General features: G+C 41.8%; 1 protein-coding gene across 1 annotated transcript in view; it reads right to left on the reverse strand.

The window, feature by feature from the left end:
* PLXNA4 (plexin A4) overlaps positions 1–16,157 on the reverse strand; it is a 1,016,639-nt gene that overhangs the window by 129,441 nt on the left and 871,041 nt on the right. Inside the window, exon 25 of the mRNA XM_078677443.1 lies at positions 12,699–12,845. Within this exon, the coding sequence (XP_078533569.1) occupies positions 12,699–12,845 (147 nt within the window). The remainder of the gene's footprint in view (positions 1–12,698; positions 12,846–16,157) is intronic.

Here is a 16,157-nt window from a genome sequence, read left to right on the forward strand (position 1 = left end):
ATCAGCCACCAAAATGATGGATTTATGGGATGTTTTATTACACTAGTAGTTGTATCTAGAGCACACACAATACCCTCTTTTCGAAGTCTAGGGCCTACACACAATTTACAACAAAACCACCTACCCAATAGACTTGAAATCTATTATTTTGTGTCGGTAACCATATAACTCGGCACCAGGTGCACTAACCAATGAGCTACCTACACGGATCGCCTACTGGGCCCATCTGAAATACATGTTTGCAGTCTCCATGGGTATCCAATCATTATTTGCAATGGTCTACGGCATGCTGGTGTGGCTCGAGGCAGTTCTCTCCTAATTTTGGTGCAAACGTCGACAGCACCCCTTGTTTGTGGGAGCCTCATGTCCCTTGTTATGCGATGTGCTGTGCTAAAGTTTTTCTCTTCTTCTGGTAAACAATGTTAAGTATTATCAGGAGTAAATGGACAGCGATTTGGGTAGCATGTGTTGCTTCCAACCACTGAGGGCACTGGGCGTGAATCAGCACCTGTTTTACTCCCTTGGTGATTCTGCACTCATGATTATCCTCCTAAAGCTGTAGCAGAAGTAATCTGTATACACAAACACACCTTGAATAATGACAAACATGCAGGAATGGGCTTGATTAATCCAAGTCCCGTATGTTATTCCCCATTCCGTTCTGGGAAAACTCAAAATATTACATTACAAAGGAGGATATACCAGCCATAATTGGTGATTCTGGGCTCTGACATTTCAGCCACCTCGGAATGCGCGAGTCATGGTCAGCCCTATGTGGGTTTTTGCTTGTTTTCATTTAAGCATGGTTGGATGAAACTGACTATGGTTGTGGACCGGTAAAATCCTGGGTTTTTGCAGGGGGTCATGTGAGCACCACTTGATGGGAGATCTCATTTGTGGCATATGTGGGAAAGACGTGGCTATGGCATTAGTGGCCAAGACGTGGCTGGTGGAGGGAGTGGCCCTTGCTACTTCCACAAGGATTGATCTGTGCGATTGAGAGGCTCAGCATCTGATTGGTGTGTATGTGTGGTTGTGTGTGTGCTTAATTGTAGATGCAATGGCCTGACTTTGCATTCAATGGGTGTACATGCTCTGCTCCTCAATAGCTCTTAGCTGCAATGATGAGAAGCATCCAAGTGTCCCCAGACCCAAAGTGCATGTCAGAAGAGAGGTACCCCCTGCCATGTCCTTGTAGTATAAAAAACCTTTTTCAACCTGCTTGACCTCTGCTTCGACAGAGGGGTGCAGCGGTTCTGCTAGATCTGCTGATCTTCACAGCTCTGTCCCCCACACTATCCTCATACCCTCGTCCCTTTAAACTCAGTGATAAGACCTAGGATTAGGTCTCCTTTTGCACCATTCGGGGGATTTGACACCATCAATGCCATAGTCTTGTTTTCGTCGCCATATTGAAAGACATGCTGCACTCTGCCAGTTACCATTTTCCACCTACGTATTGTTTCTAAAGCTTCTGGGTTAATGATATGTACTGAATTATACATACACTTTCTAAGGCGGGAAAGGCTGAATGTCTTAGCCCTGTATATCTGAAGCATGTACCACTCCTACCCTTCAAATGCCCCCTACGCGCGCTGCCATCATCAGACCTGCCATCTCATGGCCTCGAGCGGGCACGTGGAAGATCGCCTCCATCTCCGTGTAATGCGCAGAGTCCACGCGAGGCCCATGTCGGGCACAAGAAATAGGATTTCTCTAAATACTCATTTATTTCTCATTTCACGGTCATTCGCCTTTAGTGTTCTAATAAGCGCTCCCTTAATAGCAGCGAAACAGACTTAAGACGCTGTAACATCCGCTGAATTGAATTGTTTCATTTGCTGGTCCCATTTATTTTGACTTTTTGCCTTTGGAAATGCATACTGCAAATTGCCCATAGCCAATCAGATCTCATAAGAAGTGAAACATGCCTCCAGATATCTTTGGATTTGCCTGGCCCAGCAATCACGGCTTGAAGAGTTTAATGGCCGCGTCTTTTTACTCTTTATGTGATATTCCCTGCACCCCCAACAAATGGATGATGTTCAACAAACAGCCTTGGAACTGTTATGGGCTCCCGCATATTTATTGCAAACAGAGGGGTACAGGGCGATGGGGTACATCGATGGTGGGTGAGATGGAGGGAACTTGAGCAGTTTTCATATCTAGGCAGGGGGAAGTTGCTGGGGCTCAAAGACTGCCAGGCGTTTGTTCTATAGAGAACGCCTTCATCTCAGCACCCGTGGAAATTAGGCACAAACCCTTTCCTTTCTCAAATAGATGGGCACTTATATGTATGTGTTGATATGGTATTTCTGTAGTGTGAACATCACCAAATGGCTATTCAGGGTCAAAGATAAGCATAAAGTCAATGTGTAGTAGTTGAGGCAGCTGGGATATGGAAGATTAGTGCATGGTGATGTAGTGTTCTTTAAACAGGTGAATCTTCAACTCTTTCCTAAATTGAACCAACATTGGGGTGGTCTTGATGGATTCAGGAATTTTAGTCTGCAGTCGGATGCTGTCTCGAATGCCGGTGTGCTGAGTACCATCAGAGTTGGTAAGCTTGTCTGCAAGATAAGCAGAGGTGCTGGTTGTGATGGCTTTCCTCCAGATTATCCAGGTACAAAGGTGTGTGTATATGTGTGCGTGTGTTTTTTTACATGGAGGAAATACGACCTGCAAACTCTTTGTAAATACCCAGAAACAGGGTATAGGGGTTAACACCATATATTGCAGAGCCACACCCTTGCACCCTCTGAACACCCACATTCCCACTCTGTCACTGTGGTTAAACTTCAGGACTTCCACCATACTATCAGACTGTCCTCAAATAGAAGTCCAGCACCCAAGCATGGAAATCCACCGAGTCCGATTCTGTGAATCAGGGTCAACGAACTCCCAGCCTCTAGTCAATGTTTTTCAGATGTAGTGTACACTCACAAGCGCATTCAACTCTGAGAATCAGGGTGATAGTAAGAGAGAGAAAAACAGGGATGGAGGGAGCAGAGAGATGGTTAGGGTTGCTGCCTCACTCTAGGTCATTACAGGCTGTCTCAGTCCTGAACTTTTCACCTGTAAATCATGGATTTCAGGTGTGTTATTATGATGAGTTCAATGGAAGCACACAAGATTACAACACCCTGCAGACCATGGGCTACCACACTGAAATCCTGACTGGAAACAGTATCTGTCATGAAATAGAGGGCAGGGAGAGAGGGAGGAGAAAAAAAGAGAGAGTATGTCGGGTGTGAGAGAGACTGTTAGGAGTAATAGCGAGCTCAATAAATGAGAAACACAGAAACAGGGGGAGAAATCTAGATAATAACCCCAAACTTTTAAGGTGGAATACATTTAATTTTAAACATTTAGTCAGATATATGTAGTTCAAAATCGTTAAATGTCTGTTAAGTTAATTCTAGTTTAAAAATATTCAGTTGAATTTAAAAGGGAGCAGAAGTCCTGATTTAGATATACAACCTCAACGAGGCCTGAACTTTGATCGTGGCTACAGCCATTGCCTGCCTTGCCCACAACTTGGCAGATTCATCCTTCTATCTCTAGTATTGTATTAATGGTAAATTATGGTTAATGTTGAAAGTTCAAATATCAAAGTTTTTCCAAAACATATATATTCCACATTATCAGTTTCCAAAAAACATTTTCAATCAAAGTGGTTGAGACTATTAGCCTAATAATTGAACAACCCTCAATAAATCAGAGAAGAGGAGAAAAGGACTGGGGTGACCTTGAAGAAGAAAATTGAAAAGAAGAGGGAGAGAGATAGAAGAGGGAATGTAGATTCTCTAAGTTTGTGTAAAGAGAATCTGGATTTCATTAAAGATACGGAGGCTAGCATTATGCATATTACTTTTGCCAGCTCCTTGCAGCACTTCAAAAAATTTCATCACTAACATCAAAATTCTGGAACTTTAGTATGTCCAATAACATATATAACCCTGTCACAGCAGAAATCTTCCACTTTTAAGCTGCAAAGGACGCAAACACCAGCTTATTTGCACAATGAAAAACTTCCTCAGGTCCTCCTTTACTGGACATCTGAAACAAATTTTAAATTATAAATAAACCCTTCCTCATTGGGACTTTTTTAAAGAAACCAAGACATACTACAATTTGCAATAGATCACTCCCCCTCCGAATTCCAACCCGGGAGGTTGGGAGGGATAATGCTATCCTCCATGTCTTTAATGCAATCCAGATTCTCCCTACATAAACTTGGAGAATCTACATTTCATGACAAGACTGGAGGCTAGCATTATGCATGTTCAAAGCTGTGATAAAACCACAGATGAATCATGACTCATAGGCCTCAAATAGAATTTAGCAAATACATCTGCATTCGACCAATCTGCTGCACGCAAAATTTCTTTCAACTGACCACCTGACAAGAAAACGTTACTCGCCATCGCTCCTCTCACCGAATTAGCACCATACTCCTGCAAACTCACACCTGCTTCAAACATACAAAACCTCACCCATCTAGCAATAGTAGCTGTAGTCACTGGCCTAAAAGGCTTCACATATGAAATCAACAACTGATTGTCACCATGCCTTCTGAATTCACACAGCTTATTCCCATATTCTCTCAAGCATCTTACCACACACAATTTAGGATGTTCCTCAAATTTTGGATAAAAAAATCGTAGAAGACATACATTTCGTTCTTTTAGTAATTGTTAAAATAACCCCATCTGGATTATCATATCTGTTACTAACATCTAACGCCTTGACATCAGAGATTCTCCAGGCACAGTAGACTTGCTAGCTTATCAGATAACTGCTTCAGAGTCAAATACTAATTTGCAGGCCAGCCTTCAAATTAAAAAGTGTGTTAACATCCCACAAACTACTGCATCTTGGCCTTGGAGGGGTCTCTTCAACTTAACGCCTTTCATAACCCTACAAACTAACAGCTCTCTACCTACTGAGCAACCCCATACCAAACCATGCCCTGCAGCAATTGCAAACCTATAATAATTAATAGTTCTGTAACTCAAACCCTTCTCAAAGAAGATACAAAATTAGTCAACTCAATGGCAGATGCCTCCACGGGTTCCAAACTCCTTTCCAAGCATCAATCAACCCATTTCTTCCATGCTCCCACATATCTTTCCCTAGTTACTGGTGCTCAAGACTCCTTGAGCAACTCCTGAGCCTGCTCCAAAAGAGTTCTGAACTGCACTCCTCTCCTGAAATCTTCCAAACAAGAAGGCTCAAAGCCCCATCCATCACCAAAGGAAGAAAAACTCCTCCTTCCCCTAAAATCATATCCTCTGACTCCGGAATTGAGAAAGGCTACTCTGTTGCCCTTTCCAAAAGCCCTAGAAACCATGTCTGTCCAGCCCAAAATGGCGTTACAAGAACCAGCTGACATCTCTGCCACCTCACCACCAACAACACACTCTGTATCAATGCAAATGGGGGAAATGCATACCCCCGAACTTTCCTCCAATCCTGCTGGAATGCATCCACTTCCTCTGCCAACAGATCCAGTCTCCAACTGTAATAACATTACAACTGGAACGTCAACCTCCAGTGGACCCCAAACCTTTAAAAACCTTTTGAAGTATAGAACATTCAGCTTCCAATCGCTGTAATCTCTGAGATACCTAGAATTCCAGTCTGCCACAACATTGTTCTGACCTGGTAAGTACACTGCCTACAAACCAATTTTCTGCTCTAGACAAAAACTCCAAATCCACTTGGCTAACTGAGTCAGATTCCTCGATGTGCTTCCACCTAAGCGGTTTATATAACGAACTGTTGAAACGCTGTCCATCCTCAACAAAACATTTACATTTCTTAATTTTTTCCCAAAACTCCTCAATGCATAAAGACCTTCCCTCATTTCCAAACCTTTTATGTGCTCCAGCCACTCTTCCAAGGACAATCTCCCACCTGCCTCCTGATCCTCCAAACATGCCCCCAACCAAAGAAGCTCATGTCTATCTCTAACATATAATCTGGACAAATTCCGAAAATTGCCCGCCATTCCAAGCCTCCGGATTCTCCAACCACCAGATGAGCTCCTCCTGAGCCTCCGCTGATAGAAAAACTTGATCTCCACACCAGAAACACTTCCTCAGCACTTCTGCTTTTAATCTCTGCAAAGCCCTGTAATGAAGTGGCCCTTGAAAAACAGCCTGAATAGAATTTGAAGCAAACAATCCAATCACACTTGCTAAAGATCTTAGAGTGACTTGTTCCTTCCTCAACATCCCTTTCACTTCTGACCTTATCTTTACCACCTTCTTCTCTGGTAAACTTAGAGTTTTCTCCACTGTGTTTACCACAAAACCCAAAAACTACAAACATTGACTGGCATCCAAAACTGATTTTTCTCTATTGACCAAGAAACCCAATACTTCTAAAACATGCAAAGTCAGAAATAACTGCTTCTTCAACTCATCTTGACACTGTGACATTATCAAAAAATAATCGAAGTACATTATCATACGGACTCCTCTCTGCCTGAGGAACATGGCTATTGGTCTCAACACCTTTGTAAAACACCATGGGGCCGATGCCAGTCCAAATGGAAGGGCAGAAAACTGAAACAGCTGACCCACCCACCTGAACTGAAGAAACCTGCGACTTTCTTCCACTATTGGAATAGTGAAATACACATCTTTTAGATCCAACTTCACTAACCAATCGCTCTCCCTCAAAAGATTGATGCCCTCCAACTTGAAGTGCCCGATAACAACATACTGATTCAACCCACTCAAGTTTCTCACGGGTCTCCATCCTTTTTTCTGCTTTTTTACCCAAAACATTGTACTTAAGAACCCCCAATCTTCTTCTGAAACTTTCTCTATTGCCCCTTTCTGCAACATTTCCCTTACTTCTATACCTACTACCTCTTGAAGTCCTTTTGAAAAAAACAACTGACCTGGCTCCTTCAATTGCTTTGGCATTTCCTTGAACTCTAACACTTAACCTTTCAGTGCGTGAATAACCCATCTGTCCTTTGTAATTTCTCCCAATTGTCTACAAACCATTTCAACCTTCCTCCTACCCTGCTTGGTGAAGAATCAAAAACAGTCTTCATACTTACTCTGAGATCCTGGGATAAACTGCGCTCGTCCCCTTGCTTGACGCATCCTGCCTGCTGTTCCGCTTTGAGGATAAAACCGAGTCGCGGACTGGAACCCACTTAAAGCGGCAAACCCCTGGGATTGGTATTGAGCCCTTGTTAATGACCGGCTAGGGAAACGGGCCCTTGCCCGGGCCAGGTCAAAAACACCTCAACCAAAAACTCTTCTTAAAGATGACTGTGCCTTGTCTAGGTTGGTGAAGGTTGAAACATACTTTCAAACTCCCTTCACCAGACCTTCCCTGAACAAATGACCCTTAGGGTCCTCTGTCGGCTCTTTTTGAGCAAAATCCCTAACTTAGGACTTTTCCTCATTAGGATAGCTTTGCACCTCTCCACCGACAAAGCAGCGTTTGCATTATCCAGAGAAAAAAAAATTGCCCTTTGTGACCAGCCTCTTAGTAATTCATTGTCTACCTCCACACTCTTCATTTTGACCTCTTCCACCATGTCCAAAATTCTGGCCAATGGCCCAAACACATCCAACAATCGATCTTGGCATTGCATGAGTGCCCTCTCCAAACCTTTCCTGGGGTCCCGCCCCATCTTAAATAAAAAGCTAATCAAATCCGGATCCAGATCTGAAGTCATGCAGAATAGTCCATCAACTACAGGATGAGAACACTCCGCACTCATAACTGCTCTGGCCTTCTTTTCTAACGGCCTCCTTATCCAAAGTTTAAAAAATTCAGCCACCCGAGGCAATGTCTACCAGTCCGCGCTTCTAGGATGCCTAATTAATTTCAGACTAAACATATCCTCACCCGAAGATCTTTAATGATACCTTTCTCCTTCCTTTCCTTCTCTACCTTGCCATTGTCCATATCCTATCCGTCGTCACAATAATCATCCAAAATGAACTAATCTGCCTCATTTTTGGTATCCTGGTCCAAGAATTCCTCTTGCGCTCTTTCAACAACTTTTGTGCCGCTAAGGACACCATCTTTTGTGCCGCTAAGGGCACCTTCTTCATTTGTGGCACTAGGTTAACCTTTACCTTTAGTCAAAAATCTGACACCCACTTCAATATTCTATGTCTTTTTAGACCTTTTTCCATAACCTCTCACCTCATAACTTTCCTCCTCATCCACTGACCAATACTCATCCTCTGAACACTCAACAGCCTTTCTTTTCCTACTTAACTCGCTCTGCAAAACCGCCTTCATTGAGCTCTTCACTTCCTCTTGCATTATCTTTCTTAAATCATCATCACCTGAACCACAAGATTGTACACCCTAGTTAATCAAGAATTAATAATTTTCCTTAAAAACTTCTCCTCCTCTATTTAATTTTTTTGTTTTGTTGTCACAATCCTTGTTTTTATATAATTCAAAATTAATTCCTCCTAAACAAACAATCCCACATAAAATCAGCTATATCTAATGAAAAAAACTGTGTTGACCTGAAATAATACTACAACAAACCGAACGCGCCTCCTCCCACTCTGCCGGCTGACAGAAACAGCGGATTTGGCAGTTGGGAGAGAACGCTTGAGCACACTTCACTCTGATGGCCGAGCGTTTGCTTCAAGCCATCAGATTACACTCTAGTTGTCTAAACAAAATGGCCATGATGCGTCGTCATGCACGTGAGCGCGATGACGCTCTTCACCCTACCGAATCTCTCCAGGCACACACAGCAACGAGCTGCCCGAGAAAAAACGCGGCTTGTTCGTCGAACTACTCTGCGAGCGATGCAAAAACTCTTGCTAGCGGCCCAACGGTAATTAAACTCCTTTTTTTTTAATATATCCAAACTAACACAAAAACCTGCACTTACCCGACAACTAAACTACCATAAGCCATAAATTAGGTATTAAAATGCTATATTTAAACACAAATTACTATCTCTGAAAGACAAATAAACATCCCTTTTAATTTTAACACATCCAAACATACTCTGCTTATCATAATAATAAACAAATAACAAATCATATCAATCAAATCCGCAATATTTAATTACAACTTACAACATTTTTCACTCTGTACACCATACCTATCTTGCAAGGAGCAGAAGATTAAAGGAGAAGATGGCTGCTGTGACAGAGTTTATTTATGTTATTGGACATTCTAAAGTTCCAGAAGTTTGACGTTAATGATGTAATACTTAGAAGTTCTACAAGGAGCTGGCAATAAAATTAATATGCATAATGCTAGCCTATTGTCTTGTCATGATATAAGGGATAAACTAAAGAGGGAGGGAGTGAGTGGGAGAGAGCAATATGCAAGACAGGAAGAGATGCAACAGGGATTAAGAGGAAGGGTGAAGGAGAGAGAGGGACAATGAAACTGAGAACAAGAGACCAGTGAAAGAAAAAAAAGAGAGTGAGTGAGAGATAGTGAGACTAAAGGAGAGAGTGCTATGGAAGACACAGATGGTAAGAGAAAGGAAGCAAGAGCAGAGGGCAGGATGAAAGAGGGGAAATTAAATGGAGGGAGAAAGGAAGAGCAAAAAGCGAATGGGTGAAGGAAAGGGAGCAAATTGAGAGGAAAAGAAAGGAATGGAAAAACAAAAAAAATGAGAATTTGCAGAGCTTTAGAAATAAGAGATGGAAGACAGGGAAAGGGAGCTGGGGTAGGATGCTAGATTAAGGATGAAAGGCTAAGAAAGAGAGAGACAGAGACAAAACAAACTTGCATTAACTCCTCATCTGAATAACTTAATGTCAGCAATTTAATGTAAATCATTTTAAGCATTATATAATTGTCGCTGAGTGGAAATACCACATTTTAAAAGCATATTTGATCTTGTTAAGTTATGAACTTCTTTTAGAGTGCTTAGGAAAAGCAACTGAGAAGAACCTAAAACTCAGAAATAAGAGAGATCAGGGCTCCATCGCAAAACATGTTCTACGGGTGCTATTTCTTGTTGTTGGTGTTAAGTTGTGGTAGGGCTTGTTGTGAGCTGATTTCCGGAGGTAATGATGGGTGACAAGAATGATTGTATGTGTTTGCTGTGTGGCATTTTGCTGAGGTGCTGATGTTTTCTGATGTTATTTGTGCTATGTTCTTGTACTGCCTTTTAACAATGCAATATTGAGTTGTACAGTCGTTGTTGTATTGCGTTCTGTTTTGACTGTTGTGTTTTCCCTCTTAAATTTTAATTGTCTGGTTAGGTTGCTTTGTGTATGTGATTTTGTTATATTTTCTTGTTTACTTTAGATATGTCAACAGATGCGGTTACGTTTCTAGGCAAAAGCAGCAGATGCCTTAAAGGTCCTGTGAAAAGCAACCATTTACTGCTGACAGGGTAACATAGCGCGTTCCAGTTCTTCAACTACTGAAGACACCAGCTTGTCTGATCTGTGGTAGAGACAGTGTCTTAAATGAGCTCTTTCAGTGCTTTCTTTGTGTAATATGCCCTATACTTTTCAAGAGCAGAAGAGATGGGTGTTATGATGCTTCCAGAATTAAGAAACATCTAGATTTCTTATCCAAACTGAACGGATTCAATTAATATTAAAGACAGAACAGTCTTCCTGTAAGGACATCTGTATTTGTTATAGAACTTATTAACAACTAAAAGCGCACTCCCTCTGTTAAGAGCTTAGAGTGAAAGGACACCAAGAGTCAGCCTTGAAGACTAGCCCAGGTGACACAGTCTGGAGAGTCAGGCCCAATCGCACCCTGCTGACTGAAACCAGGTGAATTATTAATCAAAAATATGCCTGATGTATCCCATCAGTTCCCTCGGATTCCTATTTCAGAATAGACTTGAGGAAGCTGCATTCAAGTTACCTTGCGGGGGGGTGGAGGATAGTACCATTGAGCTCTCGTGAGCTCAAGTTCCTCAAATCTACTCAGTAGGGGAGTTGCTTCAGAGGTGAGGAGAACCTGTTCCTTCCTGGTGCCCACCCACAGGTAAATAGCTAGTAAGGTGGGGAGTTTTCGATGGGGAAGATGGGGCACAGGAGGAAATTGATTTTTCATCACCATTTATATAAATATATAAATGCGTTTAAGACAAGAAACAGTGATTTTTGGCAGACTTGATCTTTTTGCCAGGACAGAAGCCTACTAACATTTTGGAATCTCAATTTGGCATGTGCATGGCGCCAGTCCAACACAGGCATTTGGCACTATCCAGTGTAAGGTCGCTTTGCTGGGAATTATACAGTGTAAGGTCGCTTTGCTGGTAATTATCTGCCTTATACTTTGGGGGCATGCAAGGGAAACAAGGAGCACATCCCTATTTGAAACTGGTATCTCCATGGCAAAGAGCAGCATGCACGGCCTTAACTTTTGAAAGGTTGCAAGATTATATTCAACAATGTAAAGTAATCTGTTGCCCTTCTGTTTAAGATTACAATATAAAAACACCTTTAATCTATAAATAAAATGAGAATGATCCATCACATGGTGTCTTGCATGGGTCGTGGAGAGGATTCATCCTAGCAACAAGATTTGGGAATAAAGTAGAGGAACATTGGTCTATAGGGTAACCAGATTAATTTAATAGGCCAGATGCATTTGAAGGGCAACCAGGGCTAAGGCGGAGTTAGCACCCCAAGAATGGCACCTCACAATCATGTACAATCAACGTTATGAAAAACCACTCTCTGGCTCACACCCTGTGCAAAATTAACTTCTATTCACTGCAGTGAACAGCTGCATAAAAAGGAGAAGAAAAGAACTTAAAAACACAGGCAAGGGCAATAACAATCGGCAGTCAAAGCCAAGAGCCGGAGTCACGCCGGCTGTCAGGAATCAATCTGCACCATAATCCCCTGAAGAGAGCGGCCTCGTAGGATCCTATTCAGAACTCATTAGCAGCTTCCTCTCTCTGCTAAATCTCCACAGATGTTAGCCCGTGAGATTGGCTGAAGCAATTTTTACAGAATTCAGGGTAAGATGTCAGCGGGAACCTTTGCTGGCTTATAAGGCTATTACACTGGGAACAACAGGAAGATTGTGATCCGGTGGAGGGCATCTTGAAGGAGAGATATAGACTCAGAATACAGACAGGAGCATTGAAGGGCTTATCCTTGAAGAGCAAGTCAATGCCCTTTGCTGGAATGCCGGCTGACCCAGCTTGTTGTGGGAGATACTACGGGAGTTGAGTAAAGAAATAAATAAACAAAACAAATTACATTGAGCGCGCTGCAACGCCAAATCGGCGATGCAGCGTGCAATGTAATTCGTTTTATTTATTTACTTATTTTTTTACTCAACTCCGTTCAGCCCAATTCCGGAGTTTACTACCCCACACCCTGCCCCTCCCTGGCCCGCAGCAGTCCCTCCAGGTGCCACCACTGGTCGAGGCATGGTGGTTCACTTGTTAAAATAGTTAAATATTTTGTATTATGGCAACATTCTTTTTCAGAAGTTTTCCTCAACTTTCTTTCTCTGCTCAAATTTTGGACTGATTGGTCGCAAAAAAAGCTTGGAAAGTTATTCTGCCAGATGTGCATGGTGCTGGCCTGAGCTCTAAGGAATTCGGGTTGGGTTAAATTGACCGTTTGTCAAAAGTGTTACAGTAGGGTAGAAAAGTAGGCCTTAATTACCCATCTGAAATAATGGCCAGCTCTTTGTGCTCTTGAAGCCCAGATAGGTCTTGTTTACTTTCCTTGGCCTTAACTCACCAGTGTCTTGTAGTCTATCTGCTGCCTGATGAGCTTGTCCTCGCTCAGTGAGTAACGGGCCTCTCCGGTGATGGAGTCGATGGGACCTTTTTCCATCTGCTGCTTGATGGCACAGAAGAGGGAGAAAAGAGGCTCTCCTGCACACTCCTAGTAGAAAAAAAGACAGAATACAGGAGTGTGGTAAGCAAAGAACGGCTACTCTCAGTAAAACATGAAGTTTATATGTTACAACATTGGGTGTCAAAATATCAGCCTGCAACAATGTCAAGTGCAGAGTGTGCACTACCATTATGTCATCACGGCAAGCATATGTACAGGTAAGAGCAAATTTACTACTTCCACAATCACACAGCACATATGTGAGGAGCTGGGAATGCAATTCACATGCTGCATAACCACAGAAAGAGGTCAGTTTCCTACACAATCAGAAGCGTGTGACATTTAAGCTATTGAGTAAGGAAAAGAGTTTGAGAAGCATGATTTTAATAAACTCTTAATGACAAGGTTAGAATTTGCTGTCGCAATTCCTTTTCGTCCATGGCCTACGTTATAGCTGAACTCAGCTGCTATTGTGAGTCTACCAGATTTGGCTATAGCTGTCACTACTCTGTGCACTGAAATGGAAAAAAGTCTTCATGATGTCTTACTCAGGGTCCTGGGAGTGCCAGACGTAGAACGTCCTCCCTGTGGGGCAAGTTATACACAGAAAACAGAATTAACAACGCAGCGTAAACTCCGTTCTGCCATTACAACACAGGTGTTACAACAATGTGTCTTTACCACTAATTTTTTTTACCACAAATATCATTACAACGACATGTCTTAGAGAAAGCGGTGTTGAACTTTAAAGTCCAATTCTTTCCCTACTGTTGCACAGACTGGAGTTGGAATAGTACATTATACCGCTCCAAAGTCCAGCGCTTTCCTAAGGCATGTTGTTATAACAATATGCGTGGTAATGTAATGCGTGGTAAAGACGCATTTGTTGTAAAGACTGTGGAGGAGTGGCATGCGTGGTAAAAGCATGCGTTGTTCCGACTTACAACCATTACACACAGAAGCGTACATACACATGCATATGACTACAGAGCACAGGCACCATTTAATACGACTGAACAGCAATGTGAACAAACTCACCTCAGTGATTGGCACAAAAACATAATACCTAATAGCAGCTGATATATCAAATCAAAACTCAGGCAGGACGCTCTCTGACAGAAATGTGTTGTTACTTACAGGTTTGTATATTCAAATTTCACATTTCTTGCATAATAATTTTATATGAAGTGTTCACTGTAGAACTTTAATCCAAGCAGCTATTCACACCTGAGGCATGAAACTGAAATTAATTCAAAGTTGAATAGCCCCTTGCATGACTAATGCATTGAATATTGTATTTATCTTGCAATATGAATGTGCAGCAATAAAATGGTGAAGTAATCAATTCTGAAGACTTCCCTGCCTGAAGAAGGACTATCTCCTACTATACACTTCAAAAACACGTTGGATTTTCTATCAGCATTGACCATGGACCTCAGTCTTCCCATTTCAAATGTAATTAGGTTTGCCATACCTGGTAAGTCTCGTTGAAAGCTGGTACCTGTTTCTCACTTTCCACCCTGTTAATGCAGGAGAACAAATGCCACAAGTAAAACTAGTAAAGTGCTCTCACTTGATAAGGGACTAATTGAGATATTTGTTTCCAAAGTCCTTGCCGAAGCTGCAATGAACTTATCACTTAGTGCTGTATCTGGTTTGCGTTTTGCTTTCAAAACTAGGAGGGCTTCAGAATTCTGCACCTGGAAAATTACAGTCAGAATACTCTGCCAATGCAAACAGATGCTGGGAAGTGCGTACCACATATGTATGTGAAGTGGACATTGGTACCACAGTGCTTCTGCAACTGGGTTATATCAAATGTGTAACCGAGCCTAAGAATACTCCATGCTGTGCTGGAGAACTCCTCTGCGTGAATTTCTGGACCAGGTAAAAAACAATCAAAATTTTATGTGAGGAAGTCTATCCTCCCTTAGCACTATTTGCACATGAGGGTTGTTCTGGTAGTAAATGCTCCCAAAAGAATTACTATATTAGTTAATAACATTCCCATAATTACTCTTTTAGTAACTTTGCCCTCTTGAATTTGTATACCATTTACTAAGGGATCAAGATTGTAATTCCTTGGTATCAAAATAACGGTGTCAGTACACTTCTCCCATCATCTAGTTCTTCCATCAGAATGCACTCCCTTATTTATGTTTGCGTTTGTTAATTTTGTTGCCTTTTGGTCATTTCGGAGCATGGATTATTGTGAATGTTTTTGTGCCAATCAAATCAGTAACATAGTTTACAACAAGTTGTAGGACATGATTGCCCCATTGTATTTACAACACCAGTTCATTATGTACCATCAAAACCAGTAAATAGATGTGCCACCAGTAAGTCAACAAGTGTAGAGTAGCGCCTTTGCTAATTCATCTACTATGCAGATGATTGTGCTGGTAGATTATATGGCACTTTATCAAAACGTCTTCATCAAAAAGTTCCAATGTTTTGAGATCTGGATTCTGTGGACCACAAGAAAACGACACTAGTTTCTTTTTTAATGAACATGGAATATGTTGTTTCTGATTTCTTTTTTTACAAATATTCCAGCTTCACCAAAGATAAGAGCCATAATTTCATTTTGCTCTGTTACCTGACCCATGTAAAAGATCTAGATTCTGAATCCCTCTAAGATTGGGATAACATAGAGGAAAACAAGGTTCTGAGAAAGTCACTGCATGAACAAAGGTATGGGGCGGAAACATGTCAACCCCCACATTGAAATGATGTGCAGCTCCCCTATCAAAAGCAACCCTGATACACAAATACATTGAGATGACTAATGACAGTGATGAGCTACAAAATAGCAAAGATAATGCGTGTCAGTATGACAGTATAAGGCGGCAATTCAGTGCTTTACAGATGAGAGTCTGCAGCCTCGGAATACGCTTGAGAGTCAGAAGCAGCCTTTACAAATGTTACCTCAAGGAACTGGCTAATGTTGCAAGTCGTTGTTTCCCCCTTTTGGCTTATGGTGAACCTGTACAATTTTATATTCTCAGTTGAGGATGAAAGCAGGGTGTGTTTTTTGCAGTGCGTGTTAGCCTCATTTACAGGCTGGGAGGTATATCTGTGAATTCTTCACTTGGGTCCATCATCTTAAATTGATGAATGCTGATCTGGTAAGACTCCACATCTTCCCAGTGATATGAATATGTGTGCTACCTGAGTCTACTCAGTTAGTTTCTGCCTGTGAGATTAAGAGTGGTAAAGATAACTTTGCAACTTTTGCCTTTCTTTCCAATTTGAGTTGGATTCTGTTGGTACCACTGGAGTCAAGCTACCCTTCAGACTTGTTCTTCTGCCGATCTTGGCGAATCTATTACAGGTGCAGGGAAAGGAGGAGCTGCTGTT

Source organism: Lissotriton helveticus, chromosome 1_1, assembly GCF_964261635.1.
Source record: "Lissotriton helveticus chromosome 1_1, aLisHel1.1, whole genome shotgun sequence".
Taxonomy (NCBI): domain Eukaryota; kingdom Metazoa; phylum Chordata; class Amphibia; order Caudata; family Salamandridae; genus Lissotriton; species Lissotriton helveticus.